Raw genomic sequence first — 27,652 nt, 5'->3', positions numbered from 1 at the left:
TCCATCTGACTTTTTCTCACTGTTGCAACAGTTCCGAATATCTAAGGAATTTTGATGTAGTTTGACATTTCTAGTTTTTAAAAGTTTACGCACTTTGAATACAGTTACGTAAAAAATCACAGTTGTTGGACAAAATAAATGTGAAAATGTTGTTTTGTGTACCCTCGTGATTTTTGAAATGGTTTTATTTACAAACTAGTTTTTTGTTTGTGGTCAGCTTTAATATGTTTGGTGTCTTTGTGTCACAGAACCCATATTAGCCGCCTGAAAAATTGATTTTGTGACTGTTTTACTACATGGGGCCCACTCAGTGCCAGAAATTAGCCAATTCAAACTAGAAGTAAGATGCAACTACAGAACCCACTGATAATGCCATTCCAACTTTTTAGCTCATGTTTTCCTCATGTTGTACCCACTAAGAACTTGAAAGATGGGGCCGGGTGGGTTTCTGTGTACTTTGCCTAGTTGGGGCCCATTTAGTTCCCAGATTTTACCAATATAACACCGAGATGGGCTTTTAAATGGGGCCATTATGGAACCCATGGACAATCCCACTTAAAACCCACTTTTTAGCCTATGTGGTAACCACATGGTACCCACAAAAAAACTTGAAAGGTGGGGCCCGGATGGGTTTCTGTGTACTTTGCCTAGTTGGGGCCCATTTAGTTCCCAGATTTTACCAATATAACACCGAGATGGGCATTTAAAATGGGCCCATTATGGAACCCATGGACAATCCCACTTAAAACCCACTTTTTAGCCTTTGTGGTAACCACATAGTACCCACAAAAAACTTGAAAGGTGGGGCCCGGGTGGGTTTCTGTGTACTTTTGCCTAGTTAGGGCCCATTTAGTTCCCAGATTTTACCAATATAACACCAAGATGGGCATTTAAAATGGGGCCATTATGGAACCCGCGGACAATCCCACTTAAAACCCACTTTTTAGCCTATGTGGTAACCACATGGTACCCACAAAAAACTTGAAAGGTGGGGCCGGGTGGGTTTCTGTGTACTTTGCCCAGTTGGGGCCCATTTAGTTCCCAGATTTTACCAATATAACACCGAGATGGGCTTATAAAATGGGGCCATTATGGAACCCGCGGACAATCCCACTTAAAACCCACTTTTTAGCCTTTGTGGTGCCCACATGGTACCCACAAAAACTTGAAAGGTGGGGCCCAGGTGGGTTTCTGTGTACTTTGCCCAGTTGGGGCCCATTTAGTTCCCAGATTTTACCAATATAACACCGAGATGGGCTTATAAAATGGGCCCATTATGGAACCCGCGACAATCCCACTTAAAACCCACTTTTTAGCCTTTGTGGTGCCCACATGGTACCCACAAAAACTTGAAAGATGGGGCCCGGGTGGGTTTCTGTGTACTTTGCTCAGTTGGGGCCCATTTAGTTCCCAGATTTTACCAGTATAACACCGAGATGGGCTTATAAAATGGGGCCATTATGGAACCCATGGACAATCCCACTTAAAACCCACTTTTTAGCCTTTGTGGTACCCACATGGTACCCACAAAAACTTGAAAGATGGGGCCGGGTGGGTTTCTGTGTACTTTGCCCAGTTGGGGCCCATTTAGTTCCCACATTTTACCAATATAACACCGAGATGGGCTAATAAAATGGGGCCATTATGGAACCCATGGACAATCCCACTTAAAACCCACTTTTAGCCTTTGTGGTACCCACATGGTACCCACAAAACTTGAAAGATGGGGCCCAGGTGGGTTTCTGTGTACTTTGCCCAGTTAGGGGCCCATTTAGTTCCCAGATTTTACCAATATAACACCTATATGGGCATTTAATATGGGGCCATTACGGAACCCATGGACAATCCTATATGGGGCCCATTTTTCAGCCCATTTCCAAACCATATGGGCCCCACATATAAATGTTGGCTGGGTAATTGCAGTGGTGTGAAAAATAGTTTGCCCCCTTTTGGTTACATTTAATTCAATTCAATTTTGCCTCATTGTGCTTTAAATTGTAATGTAAACACTCTACAATAATACAAACACAACAGAACCCCCCCCCAAATCATATGACCCCCTATGAGCTAGCAACAGGAAGAAACCTCCAGCAGAGCCAGACTCAGGGAGGGGCGGAACACATTTGTTTAATATGTGCATTGAAGGACATATCCTGGTCAAAAATGACTCCAAGGTTCCTCACAGTGTCACTGGAGGCCAAGGTAATGCCATCCAGAGTGAGAATCTGGTTAGATACCATATTTCTAAGATTTTTAGGGTCCGAGTACAATAACGTCAGTTTTATCTGAATTTAGAAGCAAAGAATGAGAGGTCATCCAGGTCTTTATATCTTTAGGACATTCCTTCAGTTTAACAAATTGGTGAGTGTTATCTGGCTTCATGCATAGAGAAAGCTGGGTGTTAACTGCATAGCAGTGAAAATGTATGCTACGCCCTCTAATGACATTGCCTAAAATAATCATGTATAAAGCAAACAGAATTGGTCCTAGCACAGAACCCTGTGGAACTCCATAATCGACCTTAGTGTGTCAAGTGGAGTCTACAATTACATGAACAAATTGGACTCTGTGAGATAGATATGATTCAAACCACTGCAACAGAATTTCTTTAATACCTCCAGCATAATCACAAATTTAAATATTAGACAAAAATCATACTAGTAAACACAAGTAAAATATGCTAACCCCAACCCTAAAAAGTGGATTGTAAAGAGCTGAAGCAGTATTTAAAATGTTTTCATTCACATTTGTGAAATTGTTAAGTTGCTAAGTTTTATCTACACCAGGGGTGTCCAAACTTTTTTCACTGAGGGCCACATACATAACAATATAGGAGGGGCGGGGCCACTTACTAGAAATTAGGTATATAACCTTAACTTTACTGTATTAAAGTTAGAAAAATCATTTAAAAGTGGTCAAATGTGTTATATTGTTGAATATAATTAAAGACAAAACTGCCTTCATCACAGCTTTCCATAAATGGATCTTTATTGATTTATTCAGAAAAAGCTTTGGTAGCTCATTCTCAGAACAGCAGCAGATTTCTTCTTAGACAGAAGATTTACAGCACAGAGAAAAAACAATAAAGGGGAAAATGGGACGGGTACATTTCAAGCTTGTTATTTAAGTTATTAGGTTTAGCAAAACATCTATTAACGTTCGTTTGAAACCGTTATCAACATTAACAGACTGAACTGGACTTAATAACAGGAGTGCATATAATTTTAGTAAATTATTCTGGTGAGTATCAGCTGCGCTGGGTATGTAAATCGGGCCATCCAGCTGCGGTGCTGATCGTACGCCACTCGTGCCAAAAATCCGGACAAATGTCACTTGATCAAGGAGCAGATCTGCATCAGAGGAGATCAGCTGACTTTGCGTGTGCGTGCGCTGTGCATAGCGGTGTGTACTCTGTGTGTTAACAAGAAAAACGCATATAAGAAAGTGGTGCGCAAAAGCAGGGTAGTGACAGAATTGATGCGCATTATTGATATTTGAAGCATGTGTACCTGCACATGCATGCTTATTAACACACGGGTACTGTGGAATATAGTTTTTACTCACCTAAAGTACTCGTGCTCTCGTCCACTCCCCGCAAAAAAAAAATTAGCAGCTGTGCGGTGTCTGTGGCATCGGTGCTCGGATTGCATGCGATGGAGTAAAAATCAAAAGCACAGCTTTATCGGACAGTTGCAGTTTAATGTTGGCTGTCGAGTCTTCAATGCGTCGCACAACTGTGTTTCTGGACATGCTGACGTTGTTGAAGTCCTGCACTTTTTCCGGGCACATTATTTCGGTGACTTTAACGAGGCAGCGTTTTATGAGGTCTCATCTGAAAAAGGCTCGCCATATCTTGCGATGAGTTGGGCGACCTCATAGCTGCTATTGGAGCCTTTTCCTGGACAATTTGAGCACGAAAAAAATACTGTTGCTGACCCCGCAGGAGAGCTACCCTTTGCTTTAATTCCTGCTCTCGCTCAGCACCAGTGTAGGATGCATAGGCCTGATGTTTGGTTTCATAATGACGTCGTACATTATACTCTTTCATAACTGCCACAGTTTCAGTGCAGATCAAACAGACACACGTCCCCTTTAATTCTTTGAAGAAATATCCACTCTCCCACCGTGTCTGAAATTTTCTGCACTCACTTTCTACCTTTTGCTTCTTTGGTTCTGTTTGGAAACTTGGGGTAAATTTCTTCTGTGATTGTCCTTTTTGGTAGAGCAACTGCCTTGATCAACAGCAGCTCCCCCTGGTGTTAAAACTAAGAAGTGCAATACACTCAAGCAAAAGTTGAAGTGCGGGCCATTTTCTATTCTATTTATAAAATTACTTGAGGGCCAATTAAAAATGGACATCCCTGATCTACACGCATTCATGAGTAGGGATGGGTACCGGTAATGGCACCGGTTCTGACATAAACGGTAGTAACCAGACCGAAAAGCAGCGCACATTTCGGTGCTTTATTTCGGTGCTTTTTTTCCCTGAGCCAATTCTAGCCAATCATTTTATGTTTCCGAGGATAGTAGGCGGGGCCAGGTATGTACGTTCTTTTAGAGCAGAGCTACAGATTAAAAATGCCCAAGGCTAAGCGTCAAAAGTCTGGCTGTACTTCACAGGAAAAGATGCAAACTCAGCAGCCTGCAACAAGTGCTTTAAGCTGATATTGTGATACTGTCAAAGGAGGTAACACCTCAAATCTGATGAAACACCTGGCGACGCATAGCGTGTTTTTTTTTAAAGCCGAGAAATGCGCCGTGTTTGATAGCTTGCTGCGAGACCTCACACCGTGCACATCTACTGTGGGTGTGTTGCCTGTTATCGGACCCGGAGTTAGCAACATCCCCCAAAAACCCGAAGAGGAGAGTCCTGGCCCCTAGCCCTGTCAGCGTAGCAGAAATGATGACGGATGATGATGGCGGCAGCAGCCGTTCTTCTCTGTGTGAGTAGCTTAATGTTGTTCGTGTGTAATTTACGTTGAGTAGGCTAACCACATTATTACATTAATGCATGTAAGGTGAACTAGCAAACACCATCGTAGTTACATGCGGCTGTCTTCTTGTTTGATGGCAGATACTCCCTTCACCCTGGCCAAAAGGCTAAAATGACCAAAGAAAAGTGGAAAACAGTTAAACATGAGAGGTTTTGGACAAAGTTTGTGTTTTTTCCATTGTTTAAGCACTGCTTCCAGCCAAGAGTGAGACCATATATGCCCTATAGCTGCAGAAAAGGCTAACATTGTTATCTTTTTACAAAAAAACAGCTGAACATGAGAGGTTTTTGGACCAATTTTGTGTTCTCCATTCTTTAAGCACCGGTTTGAGCACCGTTTAAGCACCGGCACCATTTCAAAAGTACCGGTTTGGCACCGGTATCGGATAAAACCTAAATGATACCCATCCCTATTCATGAGTCACACCTCACATAATGGGGCAACAGTTTGAGGCCCTCACTAAAGCACACTCTCACCAAACTCACACACACACAAAGCCCTTTGCTATTACTTGACTACTCTATATTAGTAGCTGACCTACTAGATGTATGACATGTGAGACGGTAACCACGCATGAGAGCCTGTTCTGTGTTTTCGTGCATATAAATTCATAATATAATATTTTTCCTGTAACAATTTGTAATCAATCTGCTCGCTGGATGATTTTGGATGTTATCAACTATTACTTCAGCTATAACTTCATGTTTAGAAATGAACATTGTCTGGATCTTCTTCTATTTACTTTCATCACATGAGAGTTATATGTGTGCACTTACAAATTTATGCTTATAAAATCACTTACAAATCAAGCTTGAATGAGAATAGAAGTTGTTTCTCACAGCAGACATGTTAAAAATAACAACTCAAGGACCAAGGTTTAATTAGCAGCTTCAATTTAGTGTGCTGTTAGTACTTTAGCTTAATTGAAATTATTTTGTTCTATGGTGCACCATTTTCTCCCTTTGTTTTGCCCTATGCCAATGAATGGGTAAGTTTAAAAAAATGATATGGTTGCACAGTGGCAGCACGTGGCAGCACGGCAGTTTAGTGGTTAGCATTGTTGCCTCACAGCAAGAAAGTCCTGAGTTCAGTTTTACCATCTGTGTGGAGTTTTCAGGTTTTCCCTGTGTGTCCCTGTTTTAGTGTTAATTTATTCGAAATTGGAAATAGAGCAACCATTTGCACTAATGTGAGTGTTGTCTGTCTCTGTGTTAGCCCTGTAACAGACTGGTGACCTGTTCAGGGTGTACCCTGCCCCGAAGACATCTGGGATAGGCTCCAGCCCCCCCGTGACCCTGAATTGGATGAGAGGTTGGATGGACATGGTGCATAAAAAGTGTGATGCATTTAAAATAATGGTCATCATCGATCACCAGAAAATGAGAAAACTAGTTTACGGTAGGCATTACAATGTAAGACAAAACTGTGTAATAAACATATTAACAAAATTATATTTGTAAATTGATTTAAAGGCCATAGTTAGATTGTTTGGTGATAATAATATTTATGAGAGGACAAACGACCTCAGTATTAAAGCTTTCTTTGTTATATGTTGCCTGAGAAGTGACATGCTGATGAATAAAGTCAGGAGTGGGTCTCTGTCTCCTGAATCCAAACTGGGAGCTGGTTCCACAGAAGAGGGGCCAGAAAGCTGAAGGCTCTGCCTCCCATTCTACTTTTAAATACTCCAGGAACCAGCATGGTGTTGTTGAAATTTTGTTTCTCATGCCATGAAAACCATTGAAAGTTCAAGTTCGCATTCATTATACCCTCCTTAGGTCACCAGTCCCAACTGTAAAAAGTATCTGGCAAAAAAAGTGGATTGTAAAGAGCTGTAGTAGAATTTCATTTAAGATTTAATTCATCTAAACTGGTTTGTACAGTATTGCATGTCAGTGTCAGGACTTATGAAACGTAATGAGCTTTGAGTGTCCTCTAAGGCACACGCACTCTGAAGGCTCTCATGAAACCACGTGCACGTACACACACACACACACACACACACACACACACCCCTTCACTATTGCCTGACTAGTACCAGTACTCTATATTAGAGGTGACATCAAATCCACCTGACTCTGATCATAACCAGGTGAGTGCCTGTTCTCGATTTGTTTGTCTGTGTGTAAAGAGATAAAACGATATCATATGATAATGATAATGTGACATGATAATGAACTTTTTAATTATTGTGTTCACTTGAGTTTTTTAGATGTTATCAAGTATTACAGTGTGAATAATATGTGTGCCTTACGAACCATTGTTTTACTGTTTGCTGTTTTTGTTTCCATGGCAACAGATTGGTAGGTGAAACATATAACAGAAGGATCATCATCATTATGATTGGGCTTAAAAAACAAAAGCGCATAATAAATACATATTTGTATATTTATCTTCTATATTTATTTAGCTTCTATTTGCTATTTTTCTTATTGAGAATAATGTTTCCAAGCAGATAATCGACCTTCAGTATTAAAGCTTTCCTATATGAATGTTTTATGTTATATGAACCTTAAATGCTGATGAATAAAGTGTCCAGGTTTTAGGAAACTTTTCAGACGTCTCAAGAACCGTTCAAATGCTGGCATGAATTTGACGACAGCGGTGTATCGGGACTCCTTAAACACAGCTATCGTCAAGAATCTGATTACTGTGGGTCTCTCTGTCTCCATCATCTATGTCAACAGCAGCTTGGTGCACACATTCACAAAACATGAGGTCTGTATTTTACTTATTCCTGATATTAATTTTGTATTGATTCATCACGTCCGTTTGGGATATATGCGAGACATCGTGTAATGTGTATTCTTATGTGGTCATCTGTAATGTACCTAAAGGTCTAAACTATCCTGTCCTTCTCTTCAGGTTTTCAACACAAATCCTCGTTACATCCTGTACATTCATCTGGTCATCAATGATATCCTGCTGCTCATCATGTTCACCCTCCTTCAAGTCCTCAGTTACATCATTTTCACTCTTCATGTCCCATTTTGCATCATTTTATTGTTGATTTCCATAATTTGCAGCCTGAACAATCCCCTGACCCTCGCTGTGATGGCAGTAGAGTGTTATGTTGCTATATGCTTCCCTCTCCAGCACTCACAGATCTGTACAGTCAAAAATGTAACTGTTGTGATCACAGTGATATGGGTGCTAAGCTCACTTACAATTCTGCCAGATTTATTCACCATCTTGGCCACAGAATCCAGAGATTTCTTTCATTCAAGAGTTTTCTGCCTTAGAGAAACTGTTTTCAGACTTCCTGAGCTAGAAAAGAAGAGGACTATGTCCAACATTGTATTTCTGGTTATTGTTTGGCTCACCCTTGTCTACACATATTTCAGAATCCTTTTCACTGCACAGGCAGCTGCTGCAAACGCCAAGAAAGCAAGAAACACTGTACTGCTGCACGGCTTCCAGCTGCTGCTGTGCATGCTCACCTACGTGTATGATTTACTGCTGAATGGTTTTACAAAGTTGTTCCCAAAAGGAGTCCTGACTATTCGCTACACAATCTCAGTATTTGTTCACGTTCTGCCTCGACTTGTTAGTCCACTTGTTTATGGGATACGAGATAAGGCATTCAGAAGATATCTGAGAAGATACCTGTTCTACTCACCAAAGGCTAACATTAACAAATAAGACCAAAACAATGCCATCAGCTCTTTTAATTAAAATACTGAGGTTGAGTAGTCTTTGTTTATTTTATTCTAATTGTCCTTTTTTGTTGTGCATCTTCTTTCTAATCTAACGTTACAGTGAATGTGTCGAACAGTAACTTTCTCTATTTGGCAATTTTACAAGACACTTTAGTGTTTGTACAGACAAAAAAAATGCAGAATTCAAACAGCTGAAAATGTGGACAGAAATAAAACTGGACAAAATGAAAGCAAAGTTAATAAAGATGGAAGAAAATGTTGCACAAAAAAGGCAAAACAAAAGCCATCAACATAAGAAGTAGGTATTACCAAAAGAATCAATGTCATGAGACACTGTGTGCAGGCAGGAGAAGGACCCAAACGCAGACTCTCGGACACAAGGTTTAAACTCAAAACACTCAACTTTATTTGCTGGCAGGGGAAAAGCAGACAAAATTACACCGGGAAGCCTAAGTTCATGAGGAAACACAGAGCAATGAGGGAGGACGCAACACTGGATCAGAGAAACACAGGGCTTAAATACACTGGGGAATAACGAGGGAAATGAGACACAGGAGGAAGGCACAGCTGGGAGAAATCAGACATGATGAGACCAAAGGGAAGCAAAACTCAATACATTCACCTAGGGCACAGACCTTCAAAGTAAAACAGGAAACGTAACACTGAGACGCAGACTTGACTGGGGGATACAGCTGACAGGGGAGACAGAGCAACAAAGAAACACAGAGACCAAACATAAGGGAGGCACAGAGAACACTACACACTGGGTCAATGACCCAGGACCATGACAATCAATGCAAAAAGAGTAAGTATAACAAAATAATACAGAAAATTATTTTAAATATATACATACACATTTTTAGAAACAATGTGAAGGAACCCAAGAGCTCTAAAACAGTCAGAAGCGCCCACCGGAAGATGTAAGTAGAGACCAGCCAAGAAAGGATTTTCATGCCAATATTTGGAGAGTTAAAAAAATGGTATAACTTTATTTCAGACACATGAAATATAAAGAGTCTTTTCTGACATTTGTTATGTGTAGTTATTTATCATATTATTTATATTTAAAGTAGTTGGATACAGTAATTTTTTCCTTGATAAAATAAAATCCAAAATACATTTTTCTGAGTTTAAGAGTGTCTCTTTAATCAACTAATGCGTTCCAAGTGATGTTTTTAAATTACTTAATGCATTAAGAAAAAAACACTGAGGTTTACAGAATGGAAAGTTCTTCAGCATTAGTGTGGTACTCCTGAAAATAGCAGCATGTTGATTGATGCTAATGACACCCACCTTAATGTGCCATTATATTTCATTCTTGAGAAGTGCATGATTTCCCAGATAGCAAGACGACATTGAATCTATGTTGATTTTTCATCCGAACCGTCGTATATGGTCGGGGTTGAAATGCCAATGTTGTAACAACATTGAAATACTGTGGTAAACCGACGGTCTTACTATAGGGACGTTGTAACGATGTTGATTCACCGTTGTTTTTTTTGTCATTGATATTTGATCTATTTATAGTCGACCAGGTGACAACAACAACGTCGAGAAAACGTCTATTTATAGTTGACGATCATTCGGCTCGGTCACCATCAAAACCATCGATTTGTAGTTGAGCATTAAATTGCATTGCAACTGATCAGGTATAAAGTACCAGAGAAAGTAGATTTATTGTTCATTTGTTATCAATGACTTGGTCTAGTTCACCAGCTTTAAAAATCGTGTCTACGTGCAATTTATGTATAGTTGACCCAAATTAAAGCAGCGATCACTTGGACTATTCCGCAGCACCCTCTCACATTGGTACATCCCCCAGGTATTCATTGTCTTCTACAGTAGAGCGGGACATTTGATTTACTCTCAGCGGAATTGACCGGAGAAGGCATCAGTTCATGCACTGCACTGGCCTGCACCACGATTAGTATAAGGTAAGAATGAATGATTTTTTTTTTCTACTCGTTATTTCCATGTTTGCATTTGAATAACAGTAAAAAACTCGTTAATGTTGTACATTAACGTGTTTTTTACTGTTATTTACGAGCCGGAAATTGTGTCTACTTCTTACAATCCGGCAACAAATAAACTGCACTGCGAACAAAGTATATCAACAAAGAAAACATTTTCGTTTCATAATTTCTTCGTTATATTCCTTACAAAGCTAGCTTTAACGCTTGAGTTTTCCTTTGTTCTTGCCGTGGCCTCGGCGCTTGACCCAGACTTTCGCTCTGTAGTTGCTTAGTACTACAAAAATTCTAAATCTGTGATATATGATTGATAAACATAAAGTTAACTGTATAAACGTGTTCAATGACTTTGTTACTTTTGATGACTGGAGAGCACTCGCTTCAATTCGCACACGAAAACTTTAGACTCGGTTTGAATGCTCACGCAGCATGCCCACGTGACTGTACGTTGCCGCTCACCTAACTTTACGTTGCACGCGTACATGACTTTCCGTTTGTGCCTTGAATAATGAATAAGGCTACGTCCACACGTACCAGCGTATTTTTGAAACCGCTGATTTTTCTATGCGTTTGCACCTTTTGTCCACACGTAATTTATGTCTGGCCGTACATTGTGTTTGTATTTCCAGGCACATTTCACGAAGCAGAACGCAGTCTTCAGAGATATCCACGTGAACGCTGTGATACGTCCTGACCTTCAGTCCGAAGAAGAAACCCAGACCAGTCTTAAAAGAAAGCACAAGTAAAACCCTTTTTATTCACAAACATATCTTTGATTGTTAAGAATTTATGATCTTGTCTTTTATACATATCTGTGGTGCTTGCATACTGCAATATCACCACATAATATAGTCCAAAAGTGGAAGTTTGTAAACTTTTAAAAATGCAAAGTCCGTGTACACTTGTGCACTTCAAAAATTCATTGTATACTGTACCTTCTTGCACGCCTCTGTTTCCTGTGTGTGTTGTTAGAAATCAAACTAACTTTAGGAAACAATATGCCAAAAGCATATTTACAATTACTTAAGACCGTTTTAACTTCTTTTCTTTAGACCAAATCCCTGTACACATATACGGACTCAGAGGATGAGCAGCCTACACAAAAACGGTTTCCCCAGGCCCCTCGAGTGAAAATACCAGGTAATAAAATACTGTCTAGTGTCTGTGTACATATCTGTGTCTGACACGAGGAAACTTTTTGACAAGTTGTCTGTATTCTTAAATACTTAAAAAATTATCTTTTCTAAACAGCCCTCATCACTCCGCAGTTTGCCCCCAGCCCACTGATAGCAACCATCATAATGCCCCACCCAGCTTCCGGCACCTTTCGCCACTCCGGCACAAACCGACACAGCTTTGCGATCTCGCCAGCATGCAGAGTCTGATGTCTTCCCTATAGATGGTATGCTTTTAAAAAAGCTTTAAAGCTGCATCACAACTCTTATCTAAAAAAAACAAAAAAAACAATTTATACTCCTGAATGTCATCTTGTTGTGATTTTTTTTTTTTTTTCTTCTGTAGATTCCAGAGACTCTGTGAGGCCACTATTACAAGGCAAGTTTGAAAATCTTGGAATTTCACAGTTTAGATGGTATAACAAATATATGTGACAGGCAAAAACTAGTAAACACTTTTAGCAGTTACAAGAACTAACAAATGAATATCCAACAAAAGGAATAGAAATACATTGTACTGCCAATACTTTGGTTTATTCTTTGTATGACTTGAAAATCAGGCTTTAGGGAAAACTAAATGACATGTTTCTATCATCAATTACATGAAGTAAACACACAAGCACTTGCATACACATTTAAGACATGAGACACGCTAATTCCATCTCATAAAATGTGTCTATAGGTGAGACGCTTATGCTGATTGGTGCTGCTGGACCACACTGGAGGTGCGAGTCCGCCGTGTAATGGTTTATGCCATTACAAAGGAGCTGGCCTCTGTACTCAACTGGGCAGGGAAAAAACCAAGGACCAGACAAAGCAAAAAGGGCATTTAAAGAGACAGCGCTGTGCAGATGCATATTTGGTAAGTTTTAACATTTATTGTAGTTTTATGAGCCTAAAGTGAACAATAAAGGGATCAATTGATGTGCTGGGTGCGTTTCATTTCCTTCCTATGTCTGTTTTTTGCTATATTACTTTGTCTTTCTTAATAACAAGACTTTCATGTCCGTTAATCTGGAGATGGAGTCTTTGGTCTTGACTTGTTTTGTCCTCGGGTTGTACACTTTGTACAGCCCGAGGACCCATGTTTTTTTTTTTTTTTTAAAGGATACACGGCACACCAAGCTAAGACACATCACATTTTCAGCTTATAGCTCTTTGGGAATCAAATGCGGCAGTTTGCTGATTTCCGCCTGGTGACTTTCATGTTTATCAGCCTAGGGTTTACATACTTTCTCCCTGCTGAAGACAGTTAACAAGAGCTTATTCATGTGCTCTAATTCCCTTTTTTTGTCTTTGTTTTTGTGTGTGTCTATTTTTGTCCTAGATGGCCTGGCGCAGCAGGTAGGGGCGAACTCTATGTCTGAGTTGGTCTTTGCTCAAGCAGTCCAGAAATGGCTCAGATATGCTCCAGATCGTACGGGTGGCGCGCGCAGGACGCACATCATCCATCCCCATCCCGGAGTAAATAATAAAAGTGTGACGTGAAACATAGAAATGTAAATAGAAACTTTGTCTTTTAATAAAGTATTTTGCAAATGATACATGTCTATTGACCTTTTTGTTTTGGGGGTTTTTTTCAATAAAAAGCAACTGTACGAAAGAGGTGGAAAATCAATACCATAGCTCAACAGTGTTTCAATATCAGAATCTGACATTGTTTCAATGTCAACAGCGTTAAGAAAATATAACGTCGAATCAATGTCAGGTTTCAACATTGATTCAACATCAAAACCTGACGTTGTTTCAACGTTAAAAATGGGTGCAAGAGTGATGTTGGGTCAACGTCACACTTCAACGTTGCTTCAATGACGTCGCCTGATATTGACTCAACATTGTTTCAATGTTTCCTTGCTATCTGTGTTGTAATCTACTTTATTTCTTGTCACACTCATAGTACTTCAGTCTTCTGTAGATGAGGCTTTCTAAAACCAAAACCAACCATTTTTCATTATTTATGTACAAATGATCCTCATTTAAAATGCTTCTCATTATTTATGTCTTTGTCATAGTCCATCCATGAGCCTAGGTGTGAAAACAGGTGTGGGTCACAATCAGCCAAGGTTTCAGGTGAACCCACTGTGAAACCTAGCCCCACCCTATCATGTGACTTAATAAGATCAAATGGCCCAGGATGTGAGTGGGCATGAAGGCGTCTGGGAAGGGATCTCAAAACTGGATTATGCAGACAGTTGGTGTCGTAAAGCACCGCCTCTGTTCAAAGATGGTCGCTCACAGTGGACATAGATGGCTTCTTTCACTCCTCTTTCAAACCATCTGTCTTATCTGTCCAGAATGTTAACATTGGTATCCTTGAAAGAGTGACCTTTGACCTTAAGATGCAGATGGACTGCTGAGTCTTGTCCCGTTGAGGTGGCTTTCCTATGTTGTGCCATGCGTTCATGAAGTGGCTGTTTGCTCTCTCCAATGTAGAGGTCTGGGCATTCCTCGCTACACTGTACAGTAACACTACATTGTTAAGTTTGTGTTTAGGAGTCCAACAATTTCTGATCATCATTCATGGTCAAATGATGCTCATTTGAAACCCCTCGAAAAAGCCTTGCAGGCTCTTTATCTGCTTTGTTCTGAAGAGTGAAGGCAGATCAAATTTCTCCTGCAGTTTTGTTGGAAGCAGGTGTGTCAAATCCACACTTATCCTGTGTTTGGATAGCAACACAGTTTTAACAGGTTTTGGGGGGGTTTTATGCCACTAAAAGACATTTAAACAGGTAGCAGTCAAGATGTAGTTGAAGGACAGAATATTATTGTTGTTGTTGTTATAGTCATTTTAATAATAATTATAATAATGATAACCTAAAATATGAAAAGCTTTTTATGTCCACACAAGACATCATGGTAAAGAAAAACACCTTCACAGTTATCTAAAATCTCAATCTGAGCGCTTCAGGAGACTTGAAACAAAAGTTACTCAGCAACATGAAAACCAAACAAGAAGAGAGCCACCAGAAGAAAAACCAGCAGCTCAGCTGGTAACTCGCACCTACTGTAATCAGTGGAACCTGTAAAAATTCAGATACGGCTAAATCAGCTGACATCCAGACAAAGGTACAAAATCATATTTTCTTGTCTATTTTTTCCCAAAATCCCAGAAGAACTGCCGTTTTTTTTCTTTCACCTGAAGGTCCACGGCATGTGGGGAAGTAACAAAAAGAGTAAGAATTTAAAAGAAAGTATAAATTTAAGAGATTAAGACCTAAAAAACCCTCAATGATGAGCAAAACTGAAAACAGCTCGGACCACCTCATAGGTGACAAATTATGTTTTTGAAAACATTTGTCTCAAAGCAAGTAGATTCAGGTAAAAGAGTACAAAACCACAAATATATCTAATAACGTCAAATCAATAACAGTTTGCACAGTGACACTGCACCAGTCGCATAAACATGCAAAGTCCAGTTTAGTGACTCCGATTAGCGGACATGCCTGTTATGACAATATTCCGGATGAATGAATTATTTATTTTTTAAAAAACAGGAGAAAAAGAAAATACAATCACCCAACGTACAGTTTTTATAAAGGGAGAAACTCCCCATCAGGACTGAAGCCTTTTTTAAAACCAGACTGTAAAACTGTCCTGTGAGGAAGTTAAATCGAGAGTCTGTGGGGATCGACTCTTTTCACTTCTGTGTTCAATTTATTTCTTCATCCTGGAACTTATCGCTCATATGCAAGTATGCAAAACCATGATGCAACCAAAACAAATTAAACAACCAATCACTGCATACAACCTCATTTGGGATTATCCAAACTACCTCCAACCATCTAGGCGAGATGGAGGAAGCGAGCAGCCGGCGTGCAAACACTGGCATCTATATAAATTCCCTGCACTCCCTACAGTCTAATAGAGCATGTTGTTTGTGAGGGTAAGTACAATCTTTATTTCGTGTGTACTGCTACTGCATTACTGGATACTTTGCAGACTGTAAATTACTGTGTTGTTTCCTGTAGTCAGTTGGATTTGTTTGGTGGAGGTTTGATTTTAACAAAGAAAGTAAAGAACATGTGATCCGTTGTGAATTGATAAAGTTTTGAGCTGTGTTTGAAACATTGAATGTCTTTCACAGATCAGTGCGCTGTACTATGAAAGTTCTGTTACTCATGAATGTTTGAGCCTTTTCGATGCCACACAGTAACCTCCAACACCATCTGTGTGTGTGTGATCATTTCAGACTGGGAGGATTCGTCGTGTCAGACATGAATTTGTCTTCAGTCAATTACTCTTCCACTCTAACCTGGTATGAGGAGAATCCTCTCCTGACCAACTACATAGTAGCTGCAACCCTCTGCATCACCATTAATTACATCAATGGCACCCTGATCCACACCTTCAGAAAATATCAGGTATAGACTCGTACACTGTTTTACAAATCATGTAAAGAGTGATTATTATAACTGTAGCACAGGGCAGATCTTAAATGCAAACCCTTTCTGACTTTGTTTTGTTCTGCTTTAAAGAAACAGATGCTGAGTTTTACTTGTTTTCAGTTTAATCTAATGGCAAAGCTTATTCTTCTTTTTGTTTTAAAAGGACAAAGATCAGTATTTGCTGCCTGACTGAATATGTATAGTAATATTTTTGTATTGTGCTGGTTTTGCGCTGAATATTAAGCAATAAATGAAAAAAGAGTAGTTTATTACTCTCACTGTGATTCACGTTCAGATTTTTCTGTGTAAAAAAGGCATTAAGAAATATTGATACAGTATGCTTCTCTGCAAATAGTGTTTATTTATATGCTTTGTATTTTTATGCATCAGGCATGTCTTTAAATCTATTCTTTTACTCCGAATTATTGAAATAAAATAAAAATCATCTGCTTCTGAAAAACATGGACGTTTTCTTTAAAGGTGTAAAATTTAGGGAAGATGTGATTAAATGAATATTAAGTAATTCGAATAGTTAAAAATTCTTATTATAATAGTTTGTGTCAGTTACAGCTAACCGTAGAGTCTGCTTTCAGTACCATGTAGTGAAAAATCTTTTCTTGCTCATTTGCAGAAACATCATCAAATTGCTTTAAAAGCAATCCTGTTCCCCTCACATATGTGGATTCACTGTTTTTACTCTGCAGATCCTACATTCAAACCCTCGTTACATTCTCTTCATCCACCTGGTGATCAATGACATGATGTGGCTTTTCCTGTCAACTCTTCTCCTCATCATCAGTTATGCCCTGCGCATCTTCTTCGTGCCTTACTGCATCATCCTGCTAATCATTTCCATCATCGTCACCCACAACTCCCCTTTAAATCTGGCTGGCATGGCAATCGAGTGTTACATCGCCGTCTGCATGCCTCTCCGTCACGGGCAGATCTGTACAGTGAAGAAAACCTACATTCTGATTGGTTTGATCTGGGCTGCCAGTGCGCTCTCTATCCTCCCTGACCTGTTCATCCTCCTGGCTACAGAGCCTCTGCAGTTCTTTCACTCTAAAGTGAGATGCGTTAGAGATTTCGTGTTCAGAAGCACATACAGCCTGAACAAGAGGGACGCTTCACACATTGTTTGTCTTGTCGTAGTCTGGCTCACACTCATCTACACCTACGCTAGGATTATGTTTGCAGCCAAGGGACTAACCGGTGACATCAAAAAAGCCAGAAACACTATTCTTCTTCATGGTTTTCAGGTGCTGCTACTTATGCTGAATTATGTGAGGCCCATATTTGAACAGAGCTTGTTCATGTTATTCCCAAACCGGGAAAGTCCCATACGCTTTGCTTCCTTTGTCATTGTCCAGATCATACCTCGGTTTATTAGTCCCATCATTTATGGACTGCGAGACCAGACGTTCAGAAAATATATGAGAAGGTTCCTCGTTTGCAGTGAGAGAGGAAGCACCCACCCAGAAAACACCACCGCTTTACAAAAAGGCCTCAATGTTACATCTGCAACAGTATAAAGCTTTAAATTAACTCATTTGTGTTCATTTTTTATGCTGCAAATAAATAAATACCATAGCTTGATTTTTATAAAGCGTATTTCTTTTTTCAGAGGGGGGCGGGCATTATAATTATTCAATGAAAAAAAATCCACTGACATTAGTCAAGAAATGATGAAACATTTTGTACAAATTCCATGTTGTGCAATGAAAACACTAAAAGTAAAGCAGAAGTTACCACCAGCCTTAAATTATTAAAGAATTTTCTTTTTTATAAAGTCCTCTTATTTCAGAATATGCTGAATTTTTTTTCTTTTTTTTTTGGCCTTTTTATCTTTTAAATCAAGGATCATGGAATTGCTATGACTGATTCATATATATTTAAGAAGCTGTGCCAAAGAGCATTCATGCTTCAGAATAATAAAGTTCAGACTTGGCCTTTGTTGGGTGATTTACAGTAAAAGAAATGAGTTGGTACAGCTGACATGTATTATTTATTATTTTTTTGTCATTTTTTTAAAGATTAAATTTTTTTAAATCTCATGTTTGATTATGAGATCATAACAGTCACAGCAGCACTCTCATCGTCGTGAAGCGTTCCCTCCTGTGATAAACACTGAAACACTTATAAAGGCTCCGCTCTCACACTGCCTGCCTTCTGTGTTTCACCTGGACTCAGGTAGGTCCTCATTAAAATCTCTGCGTGTGAATTTATTTGCATTCCAGCAGTTACTCTGTTTCTTTTTTCATATATGTATTAAATATGTTATATATTTTAAATAATATTCTAATTTAACATTTTAAATATTATTTACCTAAATTTAAAATTTAAGGTCATTCACATGTAATGGAGTATTACTATTATTACTAATATTGCCATGTGTGTGAATGTTAGATAGAAAGTGCTTACATAGAAAAAAGTGTGTTTATGGGTAAATGAAGCAATTTGCATAAAGTCCTTTGAGTGCTCAGGTAGACATTTATTAACATTATATAGAATAAAACTGAAATAAAACCACAGTTTTATAACTTTGTGATGAAAAGGAAAGAGCACGGCAGCTTTTTATTTAATCAAATGTTTATTTAATCATAGACCCAGATCTGAATGCACCTGCTGTTAATATGTATGATATTATAGTTATACAATAAGTGACAATGGTGTGAGTTTTGGCCGATGCTCGTGTCAGACAGGGAGGGAGAAAAAGAATCTGAACTGTTAAAGCTTCAGAACAAAGTATGAAATTCATAACAATGTGGTAGTAAAACCATAAAACTCACAGCTCCTTTATTTTAGGGGGAAAGTGTCCACTTTTTAAACTGCAGTATGCACGATTTTTTTTTTAAACTGATTATTAAAATTAGAATACTACTAATATATTTGTATTAGGATGAGTTATTTAAACAGGTGTTGTGTTGTCTGTGTCCATCCTCCCTCAGGTCTCTCATGTGGAGAATGAGCTCACTGCTGGGTCTCAGAGGCAACATGACCGTCCCTTATCAGGTTCAGTAAAGCAGCACAAATAAATAAATATTGAAATATAAATCTATTAAAAAATACAATAAAATAAAATCCTGACATTGACTTTACTTTACGGTGTAAAATTATTACTTGAACTGGAAACTGCATTGATGCATTCAATAAAAGTCACCAGAAGCAGATAAACTGAATTTTCTGTCTCTTGTTGCTGGATCAGCTGCTGCTCATCAGAGATACTTTCACCACAGCGTTTGTCAAGAACCTGATCGTGGTTCTGGTCTGGCTCACACTCAGTTACATCAACGGCACCTTGGTGGTCACGTTTTTTAGACACCAGGTAAACACACACACACACACACACACACACACATATATTATTATTTATCCTGCCATTTATAATGCCAAAACATTTAATTAATATGATATTTTGGTTTACTGGCCCTCCAGCACCCACAGAACATACACTTCACACACATGTATGAACTGAAACATGTATCGTTACAGGAAATTACACAAAACAATTTAAAGATGTGATTATAAGTTAAACACAGAGTGAAAAAGGTGAAAAAAATAAGAAGAATGTATTGCTATTTCAAGAGTGTGTGCTTCGCTGCACTCCTGCACTAACAACAGCAGCAAATACAGACCAGAGAGCAGCTGACTGTGAATGACATCAGGCACCTGTAAATGTTTTTTTCCATTCACGCCATATTTGATGATAAAGCCGGTATTATTCCTGCTGCTGAGGGATTTTATCTTAAAAAATTTTGCGGGTTGTGAATATTGCTTATTGTTGTTCGTCAGAAGTGATGTCGTCCTTAATGTGTCTAAAATCAGAGGATATTTTATTTTTACGCAATTTAGAAAAAAGAGTAAATGAAACTCTAACAAAACTGTTTTGAGGCAGTATTTCCCCCAAACTCTACTTTTTACTCTATTCTTGTCTTTTCAGTCCATGGAGAAACAAAACCTCCCACAATAGTTTGAACCGAAGCTCTGCTGCTGTTAACCACTGAGTCATTCTGCTTCCTCTCAGCTGCCTCTCCATAGAGGTCGCTGTGACTCTGTTTGTTGGGTATACTCTTATCTACAGCTGTGATTTACAGCTGGAGTTCATGATTAATGTGCTTGTCTGGAAATTTGCAGTGAGCTTTGAATGCAGCAGATGGAGAAGTGGTTCATGTGCAGCAAACTCACTGAGGGTTAAACTCAGGACTACTGTAGCAAAGAAGCAGCTGATTATTTCTCTGTTATTTATTATCACAATTTTTTTTAATTATTCGTTATTATTAGTTATTATTACTTATTAACCTATTTCCGAAGGTGTGAAAGTGTCACACTGAAGTATCACAGCACGGACATTTCACTCCCTCTGTTTCCTCCTTCAGACCTTTTATGACGACCCTCGTTACATCCTCTTCATCCACATGGTGATGAACGATGCCATCCAGCTGACTGTCACCATCATGCTTTTCATTCTCAGCTACATCTTCTACAAGATTAACGTCGCTTTCTGCTGCTTCTTCATCCTGGTGGCGGTCTTCACCACCAGAAACACCCCTGTTAACTTAGCTGCCATGGCCATCGAGCGCTACATAGCCATATGCGAACCTCTGCGGTATACCCAAATCTGCACCGTGAGGAGGACCTACATCGTCATCGGGATGATTTGGTTTATCTGTGTGGCTCCAGATATTACAGATCTGTTTGTAACACTTGCAACCGAGTCTCTGAGCTTCTTTCATGAGTCGGTGTTCTGCTTGCGCCAGAATGTGTTCAAAGACCCGATCCTGGCATACAAAAGGCAAGCCTTTGATATCATCTACTTCTCCTGTGTGTTTCTGATTCTGGTCGTCACCTACTTGAGGATCCTGTTTGCAGCCAGAGCCCTCTCCACAGATAAGACATCAGCCCAGAAAGCCAGGAACACCATCCTCCTCCACGGGGCCCAGCTGGCTATGTGCATGCTCTCCTACGTCTCTCCTAGCGTGGAGGTGGTCCTCCACATCATCTTCCCAGGCCGGATCCTCGAAATCAGATTTGCAAACTACCTGATCGTCTACATCCTGCCCCGGTTTCTGAGTCCAATCATCTACGGTGTCAGAGACAAGAAGTTCAGGGAGTACCTCAGGATGTACTTTCTGAGCAACAGATGCAGAAACAAAGAGAGGAAAGTAACGCCCGAGGACAAAGACCACCTGTAGAGTGTTTGAAGAAAATCTTTAATTTGTAATGTTCTGATGTGAAAAATAAATAAATATGTTGGAAATGTTGGAAATGCAAACTGTTGAAAATGTATCTTGGCAAGTACAAAAATTTTATGTGGATTCAATTTGTTTGAGCGTTTCAGAGATTAATGAGAAAACAAACTGTCTGTTCAAAGGAGCGAATGCTTATTTAACTTCATCAGTCTGAGCTGGGGAGGCCACGTCCCCACAAATTAAAACAGAGATAAAAAATGTATTTGTGTGGGAGAATGAAGGACACATTACTAAAGACCATAAAAAAATGTGTTTATAGTTTAATATGAAGCATTGAATTTTTCTTTGTTAACAACAGTTCAGACTATTATCTGTTATTTCAGCTGCAGTTTGGACTCCTGTAATGACGCCTAAAACAGGTCAGCACATCTGTTTTTCAGCTACACTTTTCTTATGAGTTCTGTTGACTTTGATAAAGTCAAATGACTTGAAATGTGGTTCACTGCTTCAGTGACTGAGATAAACTCCAAACTCAGCATGCAGAGGAAGTACAGACTAATTTATCCTCCAGGAGTGGATACTGTGGACACTACAGTGAGCAGAGCCTCTCCCACACATCCAGTCTCAACAAAATCTGTTCTCTGCTGTAAAACCTTCTACTGAATTAATACATTCTGAGTTTATTAATGTCTCGGTTTATGTTATTTAGTTTACAGAGAAGGGCTGACTGACATGTTGAAATTTGTGTTCCTCACACCGGGTTTCCTGGGGTCAGGCACCCTGGTAAACTAACACCTGCTCAGGTTTACTTGATAACCAATGTTGACCTCTTCTTTTTTTTAATCCTTCGCTAAGTCTCGCCATGGGCGGGAACTCAGTCAAGCAAATTAACGCTCTGATTATATTTCTAAAATAAAGCTAACACAAAGCCAGCTCATCACCGTCTCACAGACTAAAACTGCAGAATGGGACAATGAATGAAATCAAATGCATCCTGACGGAAAATCAAAATAAAAGCCGTGTGATAAAATCTGAAAAGAGTTTCAGCTGACCTCAAAATCTGCTTTTTTTTTAATACAAAAAAGAAAATTTTACCCTGATATTACAAAAATTAAAGCTACATGCTTTTGAAGTCACAGTATTTTTAGTTCTCATCACAGGAAATATCAGAATGAATGAAAATGTAATATTGAGCGTATATGAGTGAAATATTCTAAAACCAAAATCTTATTTTTGTTTAGCAAAAATTTATATCTTGCCAACTTTGAGCATTAATATCATAGAATATATTCCACATAGACCCACTTCATGACTATGATGAGGAATTTTTAAAAAGCAGGTAATCTTTTAAGGGTTGTATCACGATGTGGGTTAAATGATAGAAATGAAAGGTCTTGATTTAATCTGCATTTTGACTCAGACTTCTCTTTCTCCTTTTGTGACAAAATCATTTTGAGCATTTCCATCTTTCTGTCGTTTTTTCTGACTTTATGCTCTTCAGCAGCTTTTATATGGACATGAATATAATTTCTTTACATAAAACACAGCAACATGCTGTAAATACCTTCATGCATGACAACAATGGTGTCCCGTGGTTTGCACCACTCAAAGCTCCAGTTTTGAAATTAGTAATCTGACATCATCCTGTAGAGGACGGATCATATTTAGGGGGCTTATCTGAGCGGCAGGCTGGCAGAGGAGGCTGTTGACCCAGTCAGTGAGTCAGCAGGTGAGAGGCTCTGACAACTGTCTGTTGAATGTCTTTGCACATAGCTCTAGCCTGTGATTGCCACCTCCTGCTGTTAGGTTACATTAATGCAATATTTAAAATATGAATATTTCCTATTGTGTTGGTTTGAAAAGGCTGAAAGTTGTAAAAAGAAATTCTTCTGTTAGTTTTTATATTTTTTTGATGATGTTAACATATGAAATGTGACTGTTGATGCATCAACAGTGAAAGAGAATATCTTTTGACATCTAATCATCTCTCTTGTCTTACAGATAAGTGTGTATATGAACATTGTTTGTGTTGAGTTACCCACAAAATCTGAATGTTTCTGCACGTCTAAATGTTTTGTTTGTTTTTCATAAGAGAGAACAGAATTAGAAATTACTTCTGACCTTACTGTAAAGAGCAGATCTGTGTGCAGGTGTGTGAAGGCTAGCATGTTTGTATGCTCATTATTACAAAATGTTATTATAGATTTGCCTTTTTCACTATAATAGCTGTGCTAAGAGAGAGCGCATACCCATAGTAATATACTTTAATTCCTGAAATGTGTCTTTTTTTACAATTAATCAAAGATTTATTATTCATTAAAGATGCAGTGTGTAATTCATCCCTGAAGAAGTTCATGAGTATAATTGTTGTATAATTGTAGGTTTTATTTCTCTGCTCCTTCAGACAGTGAGAAGGAGGAGATGTTGGTCATGAACTCCACCTCCTCTGGGCCTCTGGACCTGCTGGTGTCAAATATCACCTCTGTCCAGACAGAAGGTGTTAAGGAGAGCTTCTCAAGCATTCTGACCAAGAACATAGTGGCCATGCTGGTGTGGCTGGTCCTCAGTATCATCAATGGCAGCATGGTGCACACCTTCCAACGACACAGGTGCTCAGAGCCTCAGGGATGCACAAAAACTAATTAGAGTACAGCAAAACCCCCAAAGGTTACATTCTTCTGCCTTCTTCCATATTGAACTGTTTTTACTTAAGAAAAGATGCACATGAGAAGTCAAATGTTGGACACATTTAACCTTTGAGTCTGAAAAGTCTGTTTGATATTATTTACTCTGGTATAAAAGTAATGTGATGAATTCATGGATAGGGACTCTTGCATGCTCTGCACAGGCAGCACCCTCACCTCAGCTGAGGTATTTTCAGTACTGAGAATAGATCCAGAGGTTACTCTTCAATCTTGTGTCCAACACATGAGTAAGAGCGAGTTCAGCCCAGAGCTCTTATGTGAAAACAGCTTTAGACTTTGCTGCATTAGTCCAGTTTAATCTCCAGTTTAACAATAAAATGCCTAAAATTCCATTTCCTGGAGAATGTTCAAAAATAAGCAGATGAATCCAAAATAAGAAAACTTGCAAACTTAATGTGGCGATATGGTACACACAAACATAAACCACACCATCTCCCTCTCAGCTCTCAGCTCTTTGTTCTGACCCTAGTCTCTTCTACGAGAACCCGCGATACATCATGTTCATCTGCATGGTGATCAATGATGCTCTGCAGCTAACCCTGGTGACAGCTCTCTATGTGATCAGCTACATCTTCAGGAAGATCCATGCTTCTGTTTGCTGCCTCCTGGTAAATCACAGCAGCATCAGTCAAGCCCATCACATATGTTTTGCATGTTTTCATGTTCTTAGCCTACGGGATGCTGACTACAGACCATCTAACACAGAGGAAAGAAAAATAGTGCTGCATCTTTACAGGATCTGTATGAATACTGTTATTGTTGCTTTAAAATCCACAATAGGTAGTAAAGAAGATGATCTACACTACACCACTGTTATCCTTTGTGCTCTCCCTCCACCCTCCTCTCCCATCCTTAGATCATGACAGCGATCCTCACCACCCGCTCCACCCCTCTCATCCTGGCCGGCATGGCCGTGGAGCGCTACATCTCCATCTGTTTCCCTCTGCACTACAGCCAGATGTGTAACATCCCTCGCACCCTCCTCCTCATCTGCGTTATCTTCATCCTCACCGTCACCCCGCCCATCACCGACCTCCTCATCACGATCGTCAAGGAGCCTCCGAGTTTCTTCCACACCAAGATTTTTTGTGACCACTCACTTCTTTTCCGTGACCAGTCCATCTACTACAAGAACTGCGTGTTTGATGGGACTTACCTCTCCTTTGTGGCCCTCACGCTGCTTTACACCTACTGTAAGATCATGCTGACAGCGCAGGCTGTCTCAACAAGCCTCGTCTCAGTGAAGAGAGCCAGGAACACCGTGCTGCTTCACGGGGTGCAGGTGGGTGTCACACCATGACAAAAACACGTATGACTCGACACCATTCACATGAACTGATGTATCCACCAAACATTATCATCTGCCTTTATCACTAGTTCCCACTTAAATGTTCAAAGATGGTGTGATGAAGAGCAGAGAGATTTTAAAACTGTTCACTTAATTCTATCTTTAATAACTTTTGTTTCCTGAAACAATGAACAAGAAAGATGTGGAGGTGGAGATAGAGGGTGGAAGGTCCCATTTTCAAAAAACTGAGACTGGTAGCTATGCTCCAATTATCAGGTCCAATTATCAAAGTTTGTATCAGAGTGATGGGAAGGAGGCACTGCCCTTAAATCCATGAGGAAAAATGCAGATTTCAAACAGACCATGGGAGAGCAGACCTGATCTTCACCTTTGTGGGACTTTTGGAGGCCTCATGGGAGTTTGACCGTCCAGTCTACATTCTTTTGTAGATTCGGAGAAGGGTTACAACCAAGTTCCACAGAGGCACCAGTCTGGTGTACTGCGAAAATACATCTCCAGGTCTGAGAACCTGATTTTATTCATGAGTGATGGGAAGGTGGAGAGTGAGTTGGACTGGTGGATTCGTACAGCATCAGCAGTAATGTGGGCATCTGATTTATCAGTCCATCTACATCCTAACCCTCAGCTATGGCAATGAAATCTGAGTAAGGTCATGAATACGAGCAGCTGAAATGAGTTTCCTCCAAATGGGTGGATGACTTAGCCCTAAAGATAGAGTAAGGAGCTTAAAGATCTGGAAGGATCTTGAAATAGAGCTGCTGTTCTTGCATGTTGCTTCTTTGTCACTTTTTGTTACTTTTACCACATCTCCTGAACATTTATGGGAACATATATCTGAAAATATCAGAGTCCAGAGGCATAAATCAGCTGTATCTACGCTGTGTTTTTGTTTCAGCTGCTGCTGTGCATGCTCGCCTTTGTGGTTCCCTCCCTTCAGGCGGCGCTGATCTCTCTCTTCCCTCAGCTGGGCCTGGAGATTCGATACATCTTCTTCCTGCTCGTCTACATCATCCCCCGCTTCCTGAGCCCCATGATCTATGGTTTTCGTGATGAACAGTTCAGGAAGTACTGGACTCGGTACCTATCCTGTCATGAACACAGTATGACTCTGCTCAGGCTGGCGTCACAGAAAATGAACCCTCAGGTGAAATAACCACAATCAGGGAACCTCAGCTCAACCTGACCGACAGTGTGCTGCACACAACCTCTGTGTGATCACTGTTTCACCTGTTTGTCAGACATTCATGGATGGATAGATTTAAATAACATCAGTAATATTTAAAGCTCACAGCATGTGGACTGATGTGCAGATAAATACATTCCAAGTAAAATCTGTATTTTTTTGTCATCCATGTGTATTTCTGAATCAAAGTGCGACTGAAACACTGTGAAATTTTTCTATAAAGACATTTAAACAAATCATAAAGGTAATTGTGATGTTTTATTCTTGTACAACTAATCCTCAATAAAGTAATCCTTTAAATAGCTAAAAAGGCAATCATTTAAAAAGTATATATCTAATTAACTGCAAAACCATTTTTATATGAGTACATTTTATAAAATTGGATTTATTTGTGTCAGAACACAAATCAAGTGTTTTTCTGGCCTGTCAGGGCTCAAAGCAAAGTGAGTGTTTTAAAGTGAGTGACCCTGAAATTTACCACAGCGATGTCAGCAGTACCGAGCAGATCAGCATCATTCCTAAAACACCAGGTATCAGCTGGGCTCGTGCAGAGGAACCGGACGAAACAGCTTCTAATATAGCAGAAGTTGGTAATATAGCACAGAGGTGTTCCTGCAAAATAAATGTGTAGCCGTTTATCAAACTGCTTTATGAAGTAAAGTATGAAGTGAAGTAAAGAAGTAAAACACAATAAACACATAAACAGTAGGAGGTGCTTATACCTACCCTAACCCTCACCAGCTGCAGTTTACTTATTAGTAATCTCTGCCTCTCCTTCACAGCATGCCTCACAACCGGCATGCCTTTGGTTCTGTTCAGGGAGTCTTTCTCTCTCATCACCTGGGCCTCCTGAAACCGGTCGCAGCAGATGGCCACAGCCCTTGGTTAGCCTCCCCTCAGCCTGGTTCTGCTGGCTGTGAGCAGTGGGTTTCTCTCCTTTGCTTAAAAGCTCGTAGTGTGGAGTTTTTTCCTTCCCACTGTCGCCAAAGTGCTTGCTCATAGGGGTCATATGATTGTTGGGGTTTTTGTTTGGCTGTTGTCCAACCTTTTTTCCTTTTTCCAACGGTTATTGATAAAACGCGT

General features: G+C 39.6%; 4 protein-coding genes across 4 annotated transcripts; all 4 read left to right on the top strand.

Moving 5' to 3' along the window:
* Positions 1-7,543: 7,543 nt before the first annotated feature.
* Positions 7,544-8,636, top strand: LOC116310172 (odorant receptor 131-2-like). The gene is made up of 2 exons (XM_031726906.2): positions 7,544-7,712; positions 7,860-8,636. The coding sequence occupies exons 1-2, from the start codon at positions 7,581-7,583 to the stop codon at positions 8,634-8,636; spliced, it is 909 nt and encodes a 302-aa protein (XP_031582766.2). The 5' UTR covers positions 7,544-7,580.
* A 7,376-nt stretch (positions 8,637-16,012) lies between these two features.
* LOC116310171 (odorant receptor 131-2-like) lies at positions 16,013-19,981 on the top strand. Its single transcript, XM_031726905.2, has 5 exons — positions 16,013-16,159; positions 16,888-17,709; positions 19,132-19,200; positions 19,389-19,508; positions 19,976-19,981. The coding sequence occupies exons 1-5, from the start codon at positions 16,013-16,015 to the stop codon at positions 19,979-19,981; spliced, it is 1,164 nt and encodes a 387-aa protein (XP_031582765.2).
* On the top strand, positions 19,394-21,461 carry LOC116310170 (odorant receptor 131-2-like). The gene is made up of 2 exons (XM_031726904.2): positions 19,394-19,508; positions 20,560-21,461. The coding sequence occupies exon 2, from the start codon at positions 20,599-20,601 to the stop codon at positions 21,373-21,375; it is 777 nt and encodes a 258-aa protein (XP_031582764.2). The 5' UTR covers positions 19,394-19,508; positions 20,560-20,598; the 3' UTR covers positions 21,376-21,461.
* Positions 21,462-23,877: 2,416 nt separating this feature from the next.
* On the top strand, positions 23,878-26,539 carry LOC116310169 (odorant receptor 131-2-like). Its single transcript, XM_031726903.2, has 4 exons — positions 23,878-23,981; positions 24,547-24,685; positions 24,934-25,359; positions 26,282-26,539. The coding sequence occupies exons 1-4, from the start codon at positions 23,917-23,919 to the stop codon at positions 26,537-26,539; spliced, it is 888 nt and encodes a 295-aa protein (XP_031582763.2). The 5' UTR covers positions 23,878-23,916.
* The last annotated feature ends 1,113 nt before the right edge of the window (positions 26,540-27,652 follow it).

This window comes from Oreochromis aureus, linkage group 5 (genome assembly GCF_013358895.1).
Source record: "Oreochromis aureus strain Israel breed Guangdong linkage group 5, ZZ_aureus, whole genome shotgun sequence".
In the NCBI taxonomy this organism is placed as follows: domain Eukaryota; kingdom Metazoa; phylum Chordata; class Actinopteri; order Cichliformes; family Cichlidae; genus Oreochromis; species Oreochromis aureus.
The sequence above is the reverse complement of the archived record's forward strand: the minus strand, read 5'-3'. Positions and strand labels throughout refer to the sequence as shown.